The sequence below is a fragment of the Anas acuta genome, chromosome 5, assembly GCF_963932015.1.
Source record: "Anas acuta chromosome 5, bAnaAcu1.1, whole genome shotgun sequence".
NCBI classification, from domain to species: domain Eukaryota; kingdom Metazoa; phylum Chordata; class Aves; order Anseriformes; family Anatidae; genus Anas; species Anas acuta.
In genome coordinates this window covers 10,259,600-10,282,917 of record NC_088983.1, presented here as the reverse complement: position 1 = coordinate 10,282,917, position 23,318 = coordinate 10,259,600, and the positions used below count along the sequence as shown (strand labels likewise).

At 38.7% G+C, this 23,318-nt stretch overlaps 1 protein-coding gene across 3 annotated transcripts in view; it reads left to right on the top strand.

The window, feature by feature from the left end:
• The window catches only part of ASPG (asparaginase), a 71,504-nt gene extending 48,419 nt beyond the window's left edge, over nt 1–23,085 (top strand). For all 3 annotated transcript variants that reach the window (XM_068682640.1, XM_068682639.1, XM_068682638.1), the window contains exons 7-16: nt 401–513; nt 1,990–2,175; nt 5,118–5,231; nt 8,190–8,309; nt 9,393–9,488; nt 10,340–10,503; nt 16,810–16,896; nt 20,513–20,612; nt 20,935–20,994; nt 22,627–23,085. In XM_068682640.1, coding sequence (XP_068538741.1) covers nt 401–513; nt 1,990–2,175; nt 5,118–5,231; nt 8,190–8,309; nt 9,393–9,488; nt 10,340–10,503; nt 16,810–16,896; nt 20,513–20,612; nt 20,935–20,988 — 1,034 coding nt within the window. In that variant the 3' untranslated portion in view covers nt 20,989–20,994; nt 22,627–23,085. The remainder of the gene's footprint in view (nt 1–400; nt 514–1,989; nt 2,176–5,117; nt 5,232–8,189; nt 8,310–9,392; nt 9,489–10,339; nt 10,504–16,809; nt 16,897–20,512; nt 20,613–20,934; nt 20,995–22,626) is intronic.
• The last annotated feature ends 233 nt before the right edge of the window (nt 23,086–23,318 follow it).

The following is a 23,318-nucleotide window of genomic DNA, read 5'->3' as shown; positions in this document are numbered from 1 at the left end:
TGGAAGTTTTAGCTATAAAATACTATTAAATTGAAACAAGTATATTTGTTAAATATCTCTTTGAAGAGCAGTAACTCAGAAATATTGATGAGTAATACTGTTTTATCTCGGAATGTATACTCTTTTGGAATTAAAGCTAAAATATATGCAGGTCAGTTGAGTCTGACCTGCATACGTCCTTGAAGTCATATTTTGTGGCACCTAATAAATAAAGTGTGTTAAATCAGCTGCTTAGGCTGCCGTCTTAAATGGGCCTTCATTTCCTCTTTAAAAAAACACAACATCTTTCATGAGTCTCCTATAGAAGAAACATTTTTTAAAGTAATGCTCGAAGTATGAGGTGCTACCAAGGTACTTAATATTATGTCTTTAATATTACATTTAAATTTCTCTTTAACAGTAAACTGGGAAACAGTGTGGAGAGCCAATACCAAAAAGAAATTTCGAGTTCACACCAATATGAACAGGAACGTTGGGCTTCTGCGAATCTTCCCAGGAATCACTGCTGCTGCTGTAAGTGACACCACTTAATTTTGGAAGTAGATGAAGTGATTCTCAAATACTTGATTAGTAAGCTGAAGTAGAAAAGCTACATTGTAGTAGTACCAGTGGTTGGGTTTTCGTAGGGAAGGGAAAGTATCTGTCTTCTTCTGATAAACATTTTCTGTAATATCAGAGCCTTCAGAGACTATTTTCATACACCATAAACTATTGATAAAAGCTTTTAAAATACCTTTTATCTAAACTGTCTGGGCTTTGGAACTTAAAATTAATTTCTTATAAGGTCTCATAAATAGCTCAAGTGTACTTTTCTACAGAGGTATAGGCTACGATGACTGTAGAAATGCTTTCTTGCTGCATATTAAGGCATATTATTAGATAACTTGCCAAAGAATACATAATATGAAGGGTGGAGGTGACCTACAGCTCGAGCTTTTTTTTCAAGGTTCATTTTATCTCACACTGATGCGTGATCCTCAGTATTCATACAGAGTTGCAGATTCAAAGTGGGATTTTGCTGCTCTGAGCCTTTACAAATAGTTTCACGGAACTATGGTTTTAGGTAGATTTGTCTTTAAATTTTTCTCTAATACCAGTTCCATTAAATTGACGGGTCTTTCATGGCTGTTGCCATCTTAAATTGAATCCAGTAGTTTAAGCAGCACTCCTCAATTATATTACTATTCTTTTTAGGTGAATATGAACAGATGGGAAGGCAGAGGGGTGGTATATTTGCAATAAAACTCCAACTGCATAGTTAGTCTCAGGGGGGCTTACAGCGTATTGCATTTAGCATATGTAATCAGCAATGAAACATCTAGGTTGTTTAAAATACATCTTTCTAGAAAGAGAAATTTGCAAGGCATTTTCTTACACTGAGGCACAATAGCTAACAACTAATAGTTGTCCCAGAATGAATTATTACTTTTTTTTTTTTTTAAATACCTTCAGTTAAACCAATTGTTTTTTGAGTTAAAAAAATCCATTTTTCATTAGAATGTTCTTTCCTGAAAGGTGAGAGAGTCTCTTAGGCAGATGTTTGTTTGCAAAACTCTTTGCTGAAGAGTAACAAATCTAGGCAGGGGTGGGTGTTCTAATCTGAATTAATAATTCTGTATTTATTTTGTAAGTGTAAATCTACCCTTTTGTTCCTCCATGGTGCAACCATATAGCCTGTTAATGGCACTTAAACAATAGCATCCTTTCTCACACTAAGGTCATGACTGGAAAATAGTTTATTTTAAAGCCTATCCCTCCAGGAATTTAAAGGAAACTAAAGAGTGAAATTCTCAATTTCTCAATAACTCTCAAAAGTTATTCTATAATCTGTTACTGTTAATGGGATGTACAGAAGAGCATGAGAAGACTGTAAGACATCAGATCCTTATAACGGGAATAGCCCATTTTTTAAAACTGTGCTGTATGTGAAAATCTTAATGTGACATGGATGCATCCTTTGTCTCAGTTTCCTGTCTTGTTTTTAAACAGGTAAAAGCATTTCTTCAGCCTCCAATTGAGGGCATTGTACTTGAAACATATGGAACTGGCAATGCCCCAAATAACAGAGAAGACCTGCTAGAGGAACTCAAGAAAGCAACTGGACGAAAAGTAGTGATTCTAAACTGCACCCAGTGCTTACGAGGGTCTGTTACAACAGTCTATGCAACAGGGCAGGTGAGGATTGTGCAATGATTTCAGACTCTACTGCTGTGTAAGGAAACATTTCACTGATACAACTTGATTATATAAGTCTAGTAATCCCGGTGTATAAAACCAAATTTGTTAAACTGAAGATATTGTTTGTAAAATAACTATACCAGAAAAATCTTAGGCTGGAAGCATTTAAATACATCTGCAAACATAATATTGCTACTCCTAGTCTGAATGGTCTAAATAGTCAGCTAAAATACCAAATCACTGTCTGCTTGCTCCTGTGGTGTGTAGCTCTCCAGGATACCTTGCATTAGATTGTTAGAGTCCCTCCTGAAGGCATTCACTGAGCTAGAATCTAGCTTGTGGATCGGATGATCAAATAGAGTAGTATTTGATAGGCTAGGAGTTAAAATATAGGAACATGAGGAAAGCCTGCAATTCCAAGCAATGTTCCAAATATCAGTGTTTTATTTGACTAGAAGTGCAACTGAATTCATAGAGGAACTGGGAGAATAGTAAGTAAGGAAGCATCTGTCTTGCAGAATGGAAATCAGTTGTGTTTAACTCAGCCAGCTTAAAGCAGACTTTGTGTAAATGCTCTTAATATTTGGGACATTTTGTAGTGAGTTTCTTAATTGTGTATTAAGACATGACATCACTAAGACTAATAAGAGCTCAAAGCCATATGAGAGTGCATGTTGCATGTGGTGGTGTGAAGGAAGCTGGTTTAACTGGCCTTTATAAAAAGACCAGCCATTAAACATCCAAGAAGCGCTGCCAGAGGGTGACTCATCCCCCTCTTTTAGACACCTGTTTGTGTTGGGAGCAACCACCCGTCTGGCAGAGCTTCTTAATTGACTGCTCTTGTTGTTGGTTGGTCTTGCCATCGATTGCAAGACAAATGTAGATCCTCTAAATTGGTGCTGAAACCTGCCTATTTTAACATTGGTTTTGACACAGCTTTAGATTGTATTTGTTTCAAGATCATATAGTCTGTTTTTAGCAGAAAGCAAAGGTGATTTTCATGTTTTGTTCACCTATTCAGTATTCTAAGTTGCTGTATTGTGAAATGAGCAGTCATTTGAGTGTTGCTAAATTTTGCCTAACTTAATGGGGGTGTTTTGAGAAGTATCAACTTCTGCAGAGATCTCATGCTCTGTAGCAAATAAAAATAGGAATACATGGATTATATAAAACAGTTCACACAGAAAGAAAGCAGTTAAGTCAATAAAGACACCAAGCTTGTATTTGAAAACATGAAAATGAAGCCTAGGTTTTATTTGATCTTCTGCTTCAAATAAATTATTGAAGTATATGGAAGGGAAAAAAAAAACAACAACAAACAACTCGGCTCCGGGTAAAAGATCCTCCAAGTGGACAACTCTAAAAATGGCTTTTTGCACTTTAATCTAGACTGTTGTTCTACTCAGGTCACTAGCATTTGTCTTACTAAACCACTGTAATGCTGTGTTGAAATGTGTTTGCTTCTGGCATCCATCTTTTATGTGGAGTATGTATTATGTTGCTTCAGCATCCACTGATGGAGGCTGTCCTGTTTTCTTGGCATCTTTTGAGATGCCACTGACAGAGCCAAGTCCTGCAAAATTACTTCATTCTTGTTCTTTCATTGCCTTCTCAATTTCATAAGGAAATGCTCAATGGAGGAAGTTTGGATGAATGCTGGAAACTTGCTGTAATATTAACTAAATATATATATATATATATATTCATTCTTTAAATGAAGTCTTTCACAGGTCTTTGCATGTGGCTAGGATATTTTTTACTCATTCATGCTAGTCCAGTGGGTGAGCTGAGTCCCTGGTTTCCCTTGAAGTATTTGTTTTAATTAACTGAATGTGTGGCCTCTGAGCCATCTGCATAGCAGAAACTTGTAATTGAGGGGACTTCGGGCATAGGAAGGAAACTAGGAAATCCTTTCCTCCTTCTCTCTCCCAAGCCCACTGAAAAAGCCCTAAGTATTTCTCACCTTCTGTCTCTCTATTTTTTTTTTGTGTGTGACTTTTAAAAATGTTACTCTGGGGCTCTCAGAGGTGGTTAACATGCTGATTAAGTCGCTGTATTTTGCTAAAAATATTAGTTAAGTTACTACAAGTTTCAAAGCTGAAAATTACATACAAGGCATTTAAAAGTAAATCAGTGTAAAGAACCTACTAAAAGATGCTTAACTGTGAGGCATCACGTAATAACTAAGATGATGGTCTGTAGTTTAGGGTAGTCTAAATGTTTGCCCAGGTACAATTTATCTGAAGATCTGAAATCTGCTTTGTCTTTGCTCTACACTTATGAAGCTTGCTGACCATAGCAAAGATGCTTCTGCTTTTTACTACCAGAAAGATCAGTTTAAAATACTGGATCATCTCTCTTAGCTTTTCTCGTCAGAACTGGGTAAAGTTCGTATTTAAGTTTTATGTTCTCCATCATATACTACTAGTGCAGTCTGAAAGGATATGAAAGTACTCCTGCTGTGAGCACGCAGTAGTGCTGGAGTTCATCCAAAGTTATGCCCCATAAAAGAATGGTAAATATGTCTGAGTGAGAACAGCCTACTTGGCAATGTTCAAAACGCCACCGGGTTAAAATGGAGTAACTGCAGCTTTTCAGTACAGGTAATCTGACAGCTCTGCAGATAGCTGGATACAGACCGGTAACCTTTCCGTTTGAGCACGGCGAGTGACCGTGGCAAGTGTTTGGTTGAATTCTTCCATGTTCCTGCATGAAGAGGAATTTTAAGTACAAGTTAGCTTTATTCATCTGGCTCTAGTATTTGCCCAGTATTTGATGGCTAAAATTACAGAAATCACAGGTGGGAGTACAAATAAGAGAGTGGAGGCACAGCTGCATACTGTATTCCGTGTTGCTACATATCACTCATGTATGTTTTTTGTACACACGAGTATTTTTGAATGCTATGCTAATTGGAGTCATCATTTCTTTTTATTCAGACTCTCGCTGATGTTGGAGTAATTCCTGGAGGTGATATGACACCAGAGGCAGCCTTAACTAAACTGTCATACACACTTAGCAAGCGTAAGCTTAGCTGGGAGGAGAAGAGACAGGTAAATATGTCAGTGTGACCTTGAAAGCCTTTAACTTTCTCATCTGCTGTGCTAACTTCTGCTCAGCTGAATGCCTTGAGCTTCTTCCTTGCATTTAAAAGCAATTGGTTCCAGAGCCATAAAGTGAATGTCACATGTTTGTTTGTTTTTTTCCTTATGGAAAATAGTGTTAGGCAAATAAACATACATAGATTGGGAAAGAAAGGAATTCTCTGCATAAATCAATTGAAGACCATAACCAAGCCACAAAAATGCAGTAGTCAACCCTGGGCATTTCCGTACTAAAAGCCCATATGTGGAAATCCATAAGGGAGACAGAATCCTAACCCTACTGATGTCAGCAAAGATCTTGTCATTGATCTTAGTCTGGTAAAGATCCAGGACTCATTCACAGAAAGCTAATTCTGAAATTAAATGGTACCTGCAGCCTCCTCCTTTACAGCACTACTTGTGTCAGTGTGAGAGAGATATTTTATAAATGCATCAAAAATAGAGGATTATTTTAAGAACCAATTGTAACTGATTTTAAAATCTTAATCCCTTTAACAGTGTTCTTTCTGTTTATCGGTGTTTAATAAAGCCATTTTCCCCTAAATTGATACAGTTCCTTTATACAAAGAGCATACAACTTTGAATTAGATAGAAGAACAGCAGTCTGCAGGAATGCATGTTTCTGTGTTTGTATGCAGTGAAATCATAACCCTGACACTTTGGGAGATGACATCACGATGAGTCACTCTCTAGACTTAAGCACTGCATGCACATGTGTATCTTATGATGGTGTTTTGTTTTTATTAAAATTGAGACAAATTTGATCTTAATTTCATGCTCAATAGCTTCCAACCAGTAGGAGCTCTGAGACTAACATGTTAGGATACCTGTGATCCTAAGTGGGTTGACTGGAAGTACCACTTAATGTGGTTACAGTTTCAGACTCTGCGCTTTCAGTTGTTTGCTAAAGCCTTTGCTCTGAAAAATGAGAGAAGGAGGGGCTATGTGTTTTTTTTGTGAGGATGGCAAGAACATATTCTGTGCAAGAACATGCTTAACAGGCAGCATGATGTTGTGAGTTGTGGTATTGCATGTGTTTGTGTATATACACTTTAGAAACCCGGGCTCTTTACTGGTACCCCCTTGGTACACTCACTGACCCTGGAATATACATATACTAGCCTCTTTTTTAACACAGACTTTAATCTGCTTGCACAGAGGATCATTTGACCTGCGACTGGAGAAACTTTCCAGCTGGCTTCCTGCCTAGTGTATGGGTTAAAACTAAATTTAAGATTCAGTTTGCCAAGGTGAGGTAGCTGAATTACTCAAATGAGGACTTGGTGACATTACATTTTATGTACCACTGGCACAAGGTATACCTGTATCTTCACACGCTGTCCTTTGTAATGTGCTACACAGTGTTGTGAGGTAGTGCTGGCAGCTCCTTTATATGGCTTAAAAAACAAAATAACTTTTACAATTTCTTGAAGTTAAGCGGGATTGATTTCCTCATTTGACTCACACTGCAGACCCACCAACCACTGTGTTGGCACAACTAAGGGAGCAGCATGCGACGTTGCTCGGGCAGGAATGAGTGGTAGAGACCAGGAGAAGAAGAAAGCCTGGAAATATGTTGTCTGTGGCAATATCTTCAGCTAAGCATATCACCAAACAATAGTCTCCCAAGAGACGGAAGCTCTCCTGAAGCTGGCGTGGTTATTTTAGGATTCTCTTTCAATACGGAGAAGCAAGGAATTTGCCCCCAGACACATGCAAATGGCTGCAGAGCTGGTAGGACTGAGTAAGGCACACAGGGTTTCTGCATTGGGCTCATTTAGCACAGGTGCCAATTGCTAAGGTTACCTGTGCAAAGCAATGATCTCAACCTGTCAAACTCTAAAAGCAGTTGGTATCCTCTGAGCAAGTTACACGTATGTGATGGGACTCTTCCAGCAGACAACTACAGTGTTGTCAGCGCTTGGGAGGTTTTTTTTTTTTTTTTAAATAAAGGGCATGCCTAGACATAAGTAAACCTCGGGCATTCCTCCTTCCAACATCACATCTGTTTTGTGCAAACTTTCACAATCCTGCGTTTTAAAATTCTAATTGAAATAACTGTGCTTTATACCTGCATCAGCAACCTGTAGTGAAAGAGTGCCAGTATGTAAAATTGTCAAAACTGAGGAAACCAGTTGCTTTTTCTTAACGAATTGATTCTTCCTCTGTTCTCCAGATTTCACAGAACCCATCTTTTAGAGTATTTTCATTTATTACTGTGTTCAAGCAATTTCTACACATTAATTAGCTGTCCTTTTTTTTTTCTCTTTTTTTTTTTCTGGTTGTATTAGATGAACCCACCCTGCAAACTGTTACACACCTGCTTTAATATCAAATAATTAGTACTACAGTAAACCCTCTGCTTTTAAAACAACAGGCTCTATGGCCAAATTTTAACAAAATCAGAGCTAATGGAGTTATTTGAAAATCAGTTGAAATAGATGACTGTCCACAGGCAGCACTGGGCTCTTTGAGACCTAAATAAACAGTCTGTGTTGGAATACTGAGTTTTGGAAATGCTGGCAAAGGTAGCATTTCCAAATATTCTGTTCTTCAGCCTTACTCTGCTAATTACTCGCTATCTTTCTGTTTTTAAGTAGGCTGCAGCTTACCCCACTAGGGAAGTTTGTCTGCATACTCTAAAAATTGGAGGAGTTTTGTTATGTGCTTATTTTGGTTTCATTGCTTTAGAAGAAAGTTTTATTTCCCCGTCCCTTTTTCTCCCTTTTGTCTTTTTATACTTGCTGTCTTCATGGCACAGTAACTATTTCTTTAATCTTTTGTCTGCGTTCAATTAGTTTCCATAATTCCTCCGAACAATTTTCTAACTCGATCCTAAGATTTTTTTATTAGACTGCTACCATATTTTTCCTCTGCTAACAAAGGATTTGATTGCTTGCTTTTCAGATGCTGAGTGAGAATCTAAGAGGAGAAATGACTGTTGTACCCACAGGAGCCAAGATCTCTCTGAGAGATAGCAAGTTTATTCAAGCGATTGCCAGATCTCTAAGTATCAGCTGCAAGGAGGTATATACTTAAATATTTAAAACCAAACTCATGTAAATGCTAAATTCAGTTAATTGAACCTAGCTTAAAGATGAGCAACAAAGCTGAAAGAAAATTGAAACATTAGACCTTTTTTATTCTTATTTTTTTTTTAGTACTGAGCGTCCCAGCTAGGCAATTGGGGTAGAAAGAAAGGACACAATGACAAGCATAGCATTAAAATGTTTTTAATTAAAAACATATTAACTTTTTTTTTTCTTTGTAGACCCATCTTGAGTTTATTTTCTTGGCTGGCTGGCTACAATAGCAAGCCTCAGACAGTTGCTGTAATTCAGGGTATCAGTGATATGAAAAAGTGCTGTGTGTTTTTGTGGTCAAATGTATTGACAGTTTGTAGCAAGCCAAATAATAAGGGGTGAAACAGCTTAATTGTATGTGCAGACATAGAAGGATGATACTAGGGAAGCATTACACAAAGATAATTTGTGCTTTTTAATATTAGTCTCTCCCAGATGGAAAATCAGAAGCTATAGTACTGGTTTTAAGATAAAAGCATTTGCCTTTCTCTTGCCTCAGTGTCAGGGAAGATGGGATTTTTAGTAGCTGAATACTGAATTCATGGTTCTTTAGTATAAGAACTGTGAGGTTATTTAGTTGGTCTGTGGGGCTTGGCAGTAGAGGTTTGGAAGTACAGGTTAAACAAATATTTGGGGATTCGCATGAATAAAGTTGTTGCAGTCTTGAGGATAATGGACGATAGAATCTTCTCCAACTCCTTCCAGCCTTGTTTCTCGTCCTGTAGTGATGTATAACTCTGGCGCTGCAGAGATGGTAATTAGTATGTGCGCTTAACTGGTATTAATACCAGGTAATTGTAGTGTTGCTAGGGAGGAAGATAAATCTTTGTGGATGGGAGACCTACACAATGTAAAATAAGCATGAGACTTCTTTCCTTCCAAGAATTAATGCTACCAGTTTTAAATATCCAAATGAGTAATTTGGAAGCTTCACCTGGAAGTGCAAAGGCAGTGTTGTTATAACTTGGACATCAATTATATTAGAGGCAAGGCTGATTTTAAACGTTTACTTTTATTTGTTTCTCAGGAGTTAGAAGCTGTAAGAGATGCATTAATTCCACTTCTGGCTTGTGCTGCAGCAAAACTGGGTGACATAGATGCAATAAGAGCCATAGCAGAAATGGTAATGTAAAATTAACTGTTTGTACAAAACTTTAATTTTTAAATATAGCTGTAAGTGATACGAGGAGGCTGGGAAGCAACTATGTAAGTCAAGGTACTTTGACTAATAGAATTGGTTTCTAGGCATCTCAGTCTCTGCTTTTCAAAACTGGTATGTTCTTTCCCCTATCTGGTTCTCAGCTGTTTACATTTTCTTTTGAACTGTGAAAATACGGGTGGATTAATATGCAAGTTCTTATCTGCTAACTTTGGAACACTTTAAAATGGTTTATGCTGCTTTCTTTCATTTAACTTTATGCATATTCATAGTATCCAACTTTTGAATGTAAATTTGTCATGATTAAAAAAAAAAAAGAATTTGAAAATTATGTTTAAGTGAAACATAGTGCAGTGCTAGATCAGGATTTTGGCTCTCCTGATAGCTCGAGCTTGGCTTATACCTGAAAAAAGAAATAGTTATTTCCCTGTATCATCTTCTACACCTCTTTGTTTTGTCTTTTCCTAGCTTTAACTCTACTCTTGAGGCTTTGATAATAGGTCTAGAAAAAGGATAGATGTATCTTGAAAATAACAATAAACTAAGACAAGTAAAATTAGCAGATTCTAGGCACAAAGCTGCTGTATGGTGTACTGCAGTAAAGAGCCTATCTGAAGGGGCTGTAATGGGATAATATCTGGGGGGGTGGAGAACATATGGAAGGCAAAATAAATATCTGTATTGGTGGTAAAATCAACACTGTAAGCTTGACAAGTTTAATATTTTGGTGGGACAACAACTTGTGGTTTGTTGTGCCAATGATCAAATGTGCAGCCAGTATCTTTTTAGCATGTGAAAGATCTGTCCTTTTTTAGGGTGGAAACTTGAGCTGTGAAGACTACGATGGTCGAACTCCACTTCATATTGCAGCCTCCGAAGGTCATTTGTCATTAGCTGAGTATTTGTTGACATCTGGTGCAACTGTTTATGCTAGAGACAGATATGGATCTACCCCACTGATGAATGCAATCAAATTCAAGTAAGAAAATAATTTATTTACCACTTTATGTAAAGTTTACAAACCTTATATCAGTTTTGATTTAAAGTCCACCCCTGTTTTTTGGTCTTGTTTTATCTTGACAGTCATATGTAAATGACAGAAGTTAAAGTAACACAAAACAGCTGTTTCAAAGGATGTGACTAGCCTAAATTAAAAGTGTTTTTGAAATAACATGAAATGAAAGCAAAAAACTTTGTACACATGCAAAAATTTAGCATAAGGTAACTTATTGCTGCCATCCCGCCAAGTCTTTGTCCATAATTCCAGGACTCCACTCTTTGTTATGAGGCTTCCTTATAAAACAGAGCCAAACTGAATACTCATTTTGACTGTTAGAAATGCAAGTGTAGGATCCAGGGTTGTCTGTTTTCTTTCTGCCCTCCCCTTTCCCATCAAGGAGAAACCAGACTGTTTCAATTGGCAGAAAATATACTGGTTGGTTGACATGTCTTAATCTTTCCCTTCCACCTATGTTTGCCTGACTCTCTTGTTGGGTGACTACTTTTTTGATTTTTCTCTTCCACCCACTCATAATTATATGGGATGGCTGTGTGGCTCTGCCTGTTTTGTGGATTTCCTCTTCCTGTTGTTCTGAATGTCAACAACTCTTGAATGGTAGTCGTGGACATGCAATTTATTGGTCTTTTCCATGTTGTGCAGTCTTAAGGAATGGTCATGGCACAGAATATGAAAGTTATCAGTTAAAAAAAGTTTAATTTTAAAACAGTTTATATAGCCTGGGGATTCGTAGAGCCATTGGTCTTCCAACATGTTAGAAGCTGCATGCTCTAGTCTCTCCTTGTTTCTTTGATCCACTTTCAGCTCCTTATCTCACGTTCAGTCTGTGTGATGGCAGGAGAGAAGGTTTTTTCCATAAAGGAGCTTGGAAAGGTAGAATTATAATGGTCTTCATGGGTGTCTGTCCCCAGATATTTCTTCAGCTTTCTAATGCTGACAAGTTCACCTGGTCTTTCAGGCTGGAGTTTGATACCTGGGAGGTCTGACAAGCCTGTTTTTGCATTGGCTGCAAAAATAGATATTTTTTTCCTGTCTCAAACACCAAATGTAGAAAATTCAACAGGTCCTATTAACTTGAGATTTGAAGTTCTGTCTGGCCAAACTGTGCTATCGCCATGCCTCCTGCATGGTCCCCTATGGCTTTGCAGTTGTTGCTTTATCTTTGGAGCATATAAGCCCTTCAGTGGCAAACCCTGAAAGTCTTAAAGCAAAAACAAGCCCAACAGCAAATCAAACAAATAACCTCATAGCTGAATAGAGGTGGCTCTAGTCCAATGTGAGAAAATGCTAAAGCATTAGATACCATTAGATGTTCCTGCAAATCAAGCACCTACTCTTTTTTTTACCGCACCCAACTACTGCCTGAGGAATTTCACATGAGCTTGTTGTTTGGATTCCTCAGCATTGCCACTCCTATATTAGACTCCTACTATGACTCTTAAGCTCTTTAAAACTGCACGCACATTTTGATATGGGGAATTGTAAAAGGAAACTGCACCATAACCATTTTCAGTTTCTCTTTTTGTTTCTACTGTCGGAATGAGAGGAAGGGTTGACTTAGAACTCATCTCATAAATTTGAATTTATGATCTGCTGTGTACTCACACTGCATTTTCACCCTGATAAGCACACAAAGGAGGTCGGTAAAGATTAGACAGCTTTATATGTGTGTAATTAGATACCCACTAAAAGATTTAAGCTACAGAAATATTTAAATTTTGTTTATTAAACAGTTGTGTGCTGAAAGTGAAGAGATTATCCTGATGCAATGTACTGTATGGCAGAGGAGGAAGGGAGGGAAACTGACCTTAACGAGAAGTCAATGTTTTAAATTGTTTCATATTGTGACTTTCTCAATTTTACTGAATATTGCATCAGGTTAATCCCATTTTCTGAGAACTAATATTTGTTTAATTGGAATATAATTGCAGTACAGAATCTACTCATCTTAAACATAGTTTCTTTCAATTTTCCATGTGACATTGCTCAGTGGTTTGCCTCTTAACCTAGCATGCAAATTTGTATAACGATGACTGATTTCTGTTTTCTGTTTAATAATTTGTAAAGACGATCAGGAGTTATGTCTTCTTAAAAGCTTCTTAACATAGCACTGTCACTTACAGACTAGCAACTTGATCTATACCAAAGGCAATCTCTTAATATTTTTGACTCTAAGTGACTCTATTTCTTTAGATTGTAAGATGTGGAGTCCCTTTCTAAATAAGAAATAAAGTACATTTCCGCTTTTTCCTTTGTAACTATGCAATTTGCGTGTAGTCTCATTCACTTTATGCATGAAGTTAAACAGACCACTGTTAATTTAGGCCAGTTGCTTGACATATCAAAATTAGTAGCATTCCTTTAACTTCTTAGAGCACCCTCAAGGGATAATTCATTTTCAAAACAATAGAATAATATTTTTTTAATAACAGAAACTCTTCTAAGCAGGTAAATGTCTTGAATAAAAGTTGTGTATATTTTATGTAGTAAAAGCACTTCCATTTACTTACAGTACAGTGGTAAAAGGTTGAAAAAGGGGAGTTGCTGGTGTACTGCTGTGAGAACATCAGATTAGAGGTAGTAAAATTACCTCCCACATAAATAAGAATTTAAATACTTGATATTTTGCAAGGTTACATTTACATTACTTCAGGAAATATAAGACAGAGTGAAAATCTAAACATTAACAATTCCAGAAGTACGCTGAAGTTTGTCCTTACATTATTTGAGTGTACAGTTCCTACTGATACCGTGCAGAAAAGTGAACAAGTGAAACTAAGCTCATCCTGCCATAACCCTTGCAGTTGCTAGGGAAGCAAGCATTAAGAAGAATGAAGCCCGTCAAGTTTGGATATACATTACACCTGCATTTCTTTAAAGAGAGTTGGTGGAAGGTGTACACCCTAAGGCCCCAATCCTACAGACTCTTACATGTGTGCTCATTTCACATGTGTGATTCATCCCTTTTGAAGTTGATTCACTTTTCTAAGTGTCTGCCAAGTCAAGGCCTCAGATGATACGTACTGTACAGCACCACGGTCACTGTAAGTCCAGAGCGCTCGTGAGATGGCAGAAGTTCTGATGTCTTTGTCTGGAACTCAAGTTTGAGCCATAGGAATGGATATTTGAAGACCGCACTAAAATGTTTATTTTGTTCTTGAGCCATTAAAATATCAGTTTACATTTTTCTTTTATTTAATCTCCAGTGTTATCAGTAGTACAGTCACAGGAGGGGAAGACACTAGAAACACTTTTTTTCTCTTTTTCTGTCCTTCATAGAGCAAATAAAGTCGGTAGTAGTATCGAAAGACTAACTTTTAAGTAACATATGCAAAATGGCACTGTTTCTATAGGCTATGTCCAACCAAGAGCCATGGCTAAGTAACAGAAGGAGCTAAGAAAAGGGAAGAGTTGGGAATAGTTTGCAGGTGACATGTGTCCTTGTGGCTTTGCTTATCAGATGAGGCTAGACTGGACAAGCAGCTGTGCACCCCAGGTTAACATGGTGACGTGGGCCTCTCCTCTGACCGTAAGCTCTGATTATTCAGCAGTTGCTCTGCTGTTGGGTCTGTGTCGTCATGGTAGAAAGGGAATTGCATTTGAACTGTTCCCAAGAAGTTTATGTCTCATGACATCAGCTGAACTACAGATCAGCTAAACTGGTCCGTCTGAGGCTTTGGTAAAGCCATAGTGGAGCAGCACCTGAAGAAACAACATCTGAAGACAAATCTCTCATGTGCATAAGACGTATGAGAAAATTCACTGCCAGCCTCTCAAAATAATGAATAATGCTCTTGTGGGTAGGAGTAAGACAGAAGTGGTACTCTGGATAGGGCTTAATTTTTTTGTGAACGATTCTGTTTGGATACCATTTCGATACCATTTGGATGAAAGTAGAAATGAGCTGTTGTACAGCTTACCTCCTGCATAGTTTTCACACTGAGTGATGGGAATGTGAGAGGTGGTCGGCTTGCTTTCTTGGACAGATCTGCTCTTCCTAGTCACAGTACTAAATTTAACATTTTTAAGTTCCCATTACTATTTGTCTCTATTAATTCTTTCCCTTAAACAAGATGTCTTTTACCCTCCCCTTAACCAGCAGTGATGTACAACACTTCCTCTTCTTCCCACCATACCAAGAAGCACGATTTTAAATGATTCCCAGTCCTCGAGACATTATACTTCTATTTATAAATGTTGTGTTGTAAGCATTTATTATAAACAGGTATTTTCAGTCCTTAAAGATTTATTTTACTTTAAACCACTTATTTTCTAATTTAAATTTGCAAAAATGCCCCCAGATCTGCCTGTATCATAAACTTACCGGGTGCCAGTCAGAGCAGTAGTGGCTGTGGAGCACAGGGGCACATGAAGTGCACTCTGGATGTTCTCTTCCTGCCAGGGAGGAGTAAATGGTTAGAATAATGGAAAAGTAATTCCCGACTCTTTGCTGGAACTGAGGGAAGATACCTCTAAACATTACATATCTTGCTATAGGACAGGACAAAAAGATAAAAGGGAGCATAGCTTTTATTTTAAGAAGCACTACTTTCATGCTGAGATATAAGGTGGGAAATGAGGAATAATCTGTGGCAGTCGTTGGAGAGTAAGCAGATGTTATCCATGCTCAGTTCTGAACTGAATAAGAGCTTGAGTGAACAAACATGTTCTACTTTAATCTATTTTAGTCAGATTCATTTTCAGCTAATTATTGTTCTAAAAAATTCATGTATGTAGAATTCATTCTCCACTGCAGACTGAAAAATAGAATGCAGTGCCATTATTTGCTTTCTCAAGGAGATACTTGTGGATGACTAGACACATTGCAAGGGACCCTCCTGAAAAAATATTTTAGATAACTGAACAAACTTGCAGCATGTGCCGTTCCAACAATGCTTTGGCATGAAACAAAGATACATTTATTTACTTATTGCTGTCAATTGAAATGAAGTATGTTTAAAAAAATATGTCTGGTAAAATAGATAACCTGTGTTTGGAAAAGCAAAATGATTATTACAGCATCTGTACAGTTTGGGGTTTTAATTTGTAAAGTAAGATCTTACATTAGACATACAAGCTTACATAGGCTTAATCTGGATAACTTTAACTTCTAATTCAAGATGCAGTTTCCTAAAGAGAAGCAATGGGATTAGATATGTAGTTTAGTTCAGTTCTAAATGAAAAGAAAATGCAACTGATGAAGCTGAACGTGTAGGTGAGATTATTTTTTTATTTTTTATTTTTTGAATTAATACAGATGAGTCTTTAGGTGGTTCCTTGTGAAGCTCCGATTATTTCCTACTATGCAGCTATGCCTAATTCTTCATTTTGAAGTGTTACGGTATGGTAACTTAATTGAAAGAGGAAATGTGAAACTACTGCTGATCTACTGATGTCATCATGCTCTTTCTGGAGAGAAAAAATACACTTTTGAATCTGTGAACTAGATATTTGTTTAGCAGAGGAGCAGACTGCCAAGTCCTTTTAGAACCTAGTTCTAAACCTTTCACTAGGTCCCTTGTAAAAAATGTATTTTGAAAATAGTTTTGTCTGTCATGTTATTTCCTATCCAAAGCATGTAAGAAATGGAAGTTGGATAGTCGTGCTTAATTATCTGTTTGTCCCTTTATCTCAAAGGAAAGGAAAGAAGGCAGGCATCCTAAAGACTACAGGTCAAAACATCTAACAAAGTTAGTGGGAGAAGGGGGCTAGGGAAAAACATGCTTCTGCGGGAGGTTTGTAAGAATGCTTTCCACAATTCTGAAGCCATAAAAACACGATTAGCTTACACAGTAACCTAAAGATACATTGCTTGCCTGCAAGACTTAGAGGTCATTTAAAACAGTAATATAGCTGGGTATTTTTGTAAAATACAGGAATGGTGTTACTGAATGAATAATTTCACTGTTTGGGTTTCAATCACCAGTACTTCAAGTGTTAGATTAAGCTGGTGCTAAATTAAAAATAATAATAATAATAATTTTGAAGAGAAGGGGGTACATCCCTTTCCATTTTAGAGCTGAACTTAGCACTTTTGTGAACTCAGTATGTGAGTGGTTTTTGCAAGTGACAGCAAATCTGCTTACTACATCTATCACCTTGGAGAAGACTCATTGTTTTTGTGGTGGTGGCAAATACCACGTGAGAACTTTCACTGGCTGTTTGTGTACATGAGTAATATTGAATTTAAGGGAGAGAAAAAAAAAAAAGCAAACAAAAACATCCATGTCAAGATAGTTCTCTTTGTTTTCTATTTCTTTCATAAAGGCACACACAAGTGATCAATTTATTACGAGAAACGGGAGCGCACCTTTCAAAACATGACTTGGAGAACACTGGAGCAATACTCTGCAGGTAAATGTGATACATGGTAAGGTGGGGCCCTAAAAATTGAGTTGAAGGGGAATGATTTTCCAGAAGAGACTCTCAGAATGGAACACAGTGTGGAAATAACTTCCAAGGAATAGCTGGATCCCTGGCACATGACATGTGAGTCTTTCTGTGCTAGACTAACAATGAGGAAATGAGTGAAATGATAAAATTAAGTATCAACTCTGTGCCACAGCACCAATAACTCAAGAGGGCTCCAAAGTAAGTTAATATTGTGGGAATAAGTGAACTAGAAGAAAACACGCTCTGTTTTTTCCAATCACTTTCACTGAGGAAGGGTAAAGAGGAAATAGAACAAGGTCTGTTTTGATTTGAGAATAAAGCTGCACATAGTGCATAATTTTTATTTTATGAAAATCCTCTTTTTGCTTATATGGGAACATTTTCTACTCTAGCGCCTTTCTCAAAAATATGTAAATCAAATACACAAATAGGCTTAACCCCAAAACTGTTGAAAAAGTGCTCACCATCTCTATAGTTAATTGTAAGAGGATATTATCCTTTATTAAGGTGCTTTTCCATACAGCCATACAGCTGCTTTTAACAGATAAGATGTTTTAATGATAAGGAAAATAGGTGCCTGATTTTGTGTTTTTCTTAATGGTCCTGAATTACAGGATACTCTGAAAATTGTGAGAAATTTGTAGTAATATCCTAAAATTACTGGTTGTTTTTACTTCATTTCTTCTTTTCCTCTCAAATACAAACAACAACAAAAAATCCCCAAATCCCAGCCTCTATTTCAGGAGTTGTCAGGAAACCATGACAACATTACAGGGGCCAGCCAGTGCTGCAGATTGTTCTCAAAACTGTAAGGTCTCGGTAAAGCTGATGTGCATTCTGTATAGGAACTGGGCTCTGTCCTTTCAGTAATTCTGAAACAGAGCGATACTAGCTGGAGTGTTTCAGATGCCATAATATGCTCAGAGGAGACTGGATAATACCATTCAGCTAAAATATGTGCTTCCCAGGGCACTGCAGGTAATAGGACAAAACGAAACCTTTAGTTTGCATTGTTTCCATCTGTCAAGGAGATGAGAGGAGTGGCTTAGAGAATTACATTCCTCTGCAAATAAATTGGCCCCTCACTTAGCCATCGTGCCCTGTGCAGAACCTGTTTGGCTGGCTGACAGTGGGGTGTCCGACAAGAGAGCACGGGGGCTTTAAACAAAAAGTGCTTCTGATGCAGTTTGTTACAGCATTTGAGGGACTGTCGTATACTCTGTGTCTGTATGGCATGATTTCATGTTGTTCAAAGCTATTATTCTGATAATAAACATTTGAGGTTTTGGAATATTTTAAACTTGTATTAATGATAATAATTTTAATACAAAAACAGCGTGCATCTTCCAAACAAAGGGGTGGAGTACATGCGTGTACAGAAGCTTTAATGAAGACTTGGCATGGCGCTGTGTATTCGGGGTGAGAGGGGAACAGTCTCCCACATAGGTGCAGAGCAGGAGCCAGGGCCGTGGCCCTTTCCTGGTCACCTGAGGAGTTTGAGAAGCAGCTGCTTCAAATATATGTATGTTTGGCTATACAAAGTACACTTACAGAGTGTGAAGGAAGTACAGCTGCATTTGGCTTCGCTATGGAGATCGGGAGTTGGAGAAAATGTTTCATGGTGTTATTGAGTACAATCAACTTAGTGAATAGCAGGTATCTTCTATTTATGGTTGTATCTAAATTTTCTAGCAGGCTACATCATTGTTTGTTCTCTGGGCCACAGTCCCCAGAGAATACTTTTTTAACTTCATCAGTGAATTCTTGCTGCAAATTTGAGGATAATTCTGTGTATTTGGGTTGCTCTAATATCACGGAAAGTGACCACTTCATGTTTTTGACCACTAGTCAAAATTACTACTAGGCATTTAATTTTCAGTGCAATAGTCCTTGTTTGTTGCTTACAGTGATGCTAGCTGAATTGCCCTGGGTATGTAGGTTGATAATATTTCTAAACATTCCTGTCTTTGTCCAGAATGGTTTCTACTTTGCACGTGGCTGAAGGGTGAGATTCTGTTTGGCAAACGCAGTGTTTTCCTGTCCAGTGCTTGAGATATTTGTAACTCACCTGCTCGGCTTTTTGTTTGTTCCATAATTCTGGGACATTTCACTTTCAACATCAAGAGACTTTTCTCCGAGTTCAGAAGTGGCTGCTAAGCAATTTCTTCCCCACTTTACTAATGCTTATACTTCTTTACTAACACTTACTTTCTCCTGCAGTTTCCTTGAGGGCTTCCCACTGAGCTTCCTCTTAGACTGCCCTTGCTTCTTCTGTTTTCTCTTGGCTTGTGAGGGGCCTTTTTTGTAATGGCATTTTTCATTAATGATTTATTGACCCTTTTCTTCACGATATCAGACTGATCCACAGTTAGACCTCACTAAAAGCCCACTGCCACATCCCTGTCCCCTGCAGCCCCAGCTGTAGGTCTGCGGCCCTGCCTTAGGACTGGTAGGGTTGCACGGAAGAATACGAAGACCATTTGCTTTCCCTTTTTCCTGCCCAACCTCTGGGACTGCTGTGAGCAAAAGCTGCTCTCTGACTTTCTCCTCAGGCTACAGCAATTAGAGGCTTCCACTCCCCTGAAAAAATTTTTTCAGGTGCTTAAGAGATTTAATCAACAGCAGAAGTGATTTCAGCCTAGCAGAGAACTGAGTGGTGCCGGCTTGCTTTCAGGCTTTCTTCCATAGGCGTACCTGACGGACTGCCCCTTGCATCTTCCTTCCTCCCCTGATCTCCATCAGGTCTGCCTCACTTCTCTGTCACACGCAGAGCCTGTCACCATCCTCTGGCCTTGCTGCCAGAAACACGCCGTTCCTCCACAGCGAGCAGTGTTTAAGGCAGCTAATGGTGAACTTCGTAAGTCTGGGGGCGCTTTCCTTTTCATAATGAGATGCAGGCTCACTTGATCATTATCAGGGTAGTTCTGCTCAAACAATTGACTTGTACAGAGCAAGGAGTTGCACACAGTTCTGAAGCCTGACATGCTCATACATTGAGAAAACTCAACGTAGCCCTTGCAGCCGTGCTGTCAGCTCAGCTAGACTTCAGCTCTACAGGTTTGGTACGGACAGGTGTGCTTTTGTGTATGTGCAGGCTGTCATAACTTCTGCTAGCAATATAGCTGTGTGTACTTGTGAAGGAGTCTTAGAGGTTTTAAATAAGGCACACCGATTGCTAGCACATCAGCCTGTGCTCTCACTTCTTCAGCTGCATCAGAATTTAGCCATTGCCCTGCCCCCAACTCATTTCATGAGATAAATATTGTGTTGTGAAATATGAAACTGCATGACTTTTTTCCCCTTTGGTCATAGTCACACCCACTATGTGAAACTGGCCTGTTGTAAGTACTTATAGCACAGCCCTATTAATTTAAGGAACTGATTCATCAAGCTGTGTTGCTTGCTCAGCTATTCAAAGCTGTTGTAATAGTGTTCCTTTACTCACCTCTCTATCCTGGCAGCCATGTTGAGACTGTTCCCGTTCTGCATTTGCTCACTGAGCTTCCTGACAGGACACAGGTGTACCATGAAATGGAAGGAGAGACTTAAAACCGATTTAATTGCTCTTTTTTTCCAGTCTTGCAGCTAAAGGTGATGTGGATGGGCTGAATGCCTGGTACCTAGCTGGTGCAGACCTGATGCAAACTGGCTATGATGGCAAAAATCCCCGACAAGTAGTAAGTGTACATATGGCTGTACTCCATATGGTGCTCCAACTTTGTGGGTAGTAATGCACGCTGTCAGATAATATTAGTTTGGGAAAAGTAAATGATGCTTTGGAGACTGTAAACCAGATTCGAGCATGTTGCGAACTCAAGTCTGGTGCTGTTCTGAAGTAATAAATCATTGGAGCCAGAACTTTCTCATCTATGTCAGAGGAATTAAAATTTAAATTGGATTTTAATTATATTGTGGTAACATATTCTTACTTCCCACAAGTAAGTATTTGCATGTCCTGGTGCACAGGATGGCGGGATTTATTCATGTTTCTATTCACAGGCAGAGGCTATGGGGTGTAAGGAGGTTCTTGAGTTCTTCAGACAGCTTCCGTAAAAGAAGGTAAGATCGAGGTTTCAGATGCCAGATTTCTGAAATGTAAGGGTCAGCACATACATGTGTGAAGGGGGCTACACATATGAAGAGGGACTTTGTATTTAAGCCTTTGCTCACTGTATGGCATCTGGGTTCAGCTGCTGTCCCTGCCTTAGCTTGCCGAATGGGACTAATGTTTATTCCTCTTTTGGCCTGAAACTAGAAGTGATTTTAATGGTGCATTCTGTTTTGAACTCGGTTGGGTATCCAAACACTATAATCAATCCATTGAGGGCAGTGATGTCTTGTTTTGTTGGCCTTTTGCAATAAATTGTTCCTCTGTCTTGCCTGGGTTAGAGAGGAAGTGCCTTTTCTTGGGTACTTTACCAGGCCTGTCTTTTAGGGTGCCATGCCCACAGCAGCGCTGTGGTGTGTCCACAGCCGCTCGGTTGCACAGCCTCCCACTCAGGAGGCACTGCTTGGCACCTACAGCATTTGCAAGAGTGCTCCCCCTCTAGCTTTTTCGCTGAGCACCTTGTACCAGCCCACCTTCTGCCTGGTGTAATGTAGACAACCACCACCAGAAACAGGGCACAGGTTCTGAATAGGCACAAGTAGCTGGGCTGCGCACACAGGGTGCACCCTTTCCACACAGAGCTCTGCCCAGGGCACACTCCCTCCCTGAGCACAGGACTGGGCAGTGCCGTGGCCTCGCTCTTACTCAGACCTTACATCCAGCTGCCTGCTTGTCTCCGACTCCCGGTGAGAGTCTCCTTTGTGCTGCTAATGCCCAAGGTGTGTTTCCCTAGCTGTGTGCGTATGACAGGGGTGTGAGTCTCGTGTTCAAAGCATCAGAGCTGACAAGTCTCTCCACAGTAAACTTGTCTGGGCGTTTGACCTTCTCCAGCGCTGTGCTGTAACTGGAGACATGTAAATCTCTTGCCTTTCATTTCTCAGCGCTCCTTTCTGATGCTATATGTTGTTGATTTAGATATCTCTCCTCCAATATATTGGCAAGTCTAATACCAGTTTAAATATTGGGAGGAGATGATGTCCTTTATTTAACAAAATTAACACAAAATTGAGTTCAAGGTTTGGCTGCAGGCATGGCTGCATTGCCTCTTCCCTGTCCCATTTGATCAAATATAAGTGAATTCATGTATATAGGTGGGAAGTTGCATGGGAAACAATTATGTTTTTTTCCATCACTGTATGGTGGTCTAAAGGAGAACATAGGATAGAATCAGGCATTTTCCCTTTCCTGTAAAGGTTTGAGGTGTGCTTGCTTCTAAGCTGATATGGCAGGATTAGATATAATCACACTCTCAAGCTCTTAAATGGAAGCTTTCCAGCGTCCAGGATGAGGACAATAAAATACTTTCACAATATGGGTTATGTTGCAAAGAGATTTCAGTTTTCAGTGAAATATGTCTGAAAAAGTCACTTTTCTTGTGCAGATGGGGAGTGAATGTGTTAAATCTTCAACTCCTACTTGGATCATCTCAGTTCCTTTGGACTGAGCCACCAGTAGTGTAGGCAGTCTGAAGGAAGTCTTCAGTGCTGCATGAGAACTTGTTTGACAGGCTACAAGGTAACCTCGTCCCAGGGAGGTTTTGGATATTGCCTAGTATTAAACATCCATTTTCTCTTTATCCATAGGCTGCAGAAGATGGTCACTCCTCTTCAGAAATACCAGCTTTGAACCAGAAATGGTGTTAAGCAGTTACAGGGAGAAAAAAAAAAAAAAGGAAAGAAACAATGCTAGTGGCACATGGAGCTTACAGGGCTTAGAAATATTATTTTTTTAGGAACATGTTAAGTTTTGATTTTATAAAAATGATTTTCTGCTTTATCTTTTTATTTTTTTAAGAAAAATATAAACAATTGAGGCTGGAATGTATTGTCTTTACTGCGCAAGTTCTGTTTTTAAACCTCTTGAATCTTCTTCACATCTTTGAATCATTGTTAAATCACTGTGGACAGTTAAATCTTACATTAAATCACTGTGGACAGTATTGCAGGCATAGCAAAAGGATATGATGTGGTGAATTCATACCAATAGAAAACAGTGCATTGTAGGTTTCTGTGTTTCAACTAATAAAAATCTCTGAGGAACAATGTTGGTTTCACTTTGTCTGATTTTTGCAATGGCTTGTATCACTTCAGTTGCAATTACAGCAATTTTGAGTGTCAGTGCAAACAATTGAATCAGTCATGGGCATCTGCCTGCAGTTGTGTACTAATCTTCACCAATGTGTCACTATAAAACCCCACTTAAAATGAGTAGGAGGCAGATGCCATAAAGCATATTTGTGGGACTGTCTAAGTGAATTGATTGTTTTGTTTCTAAT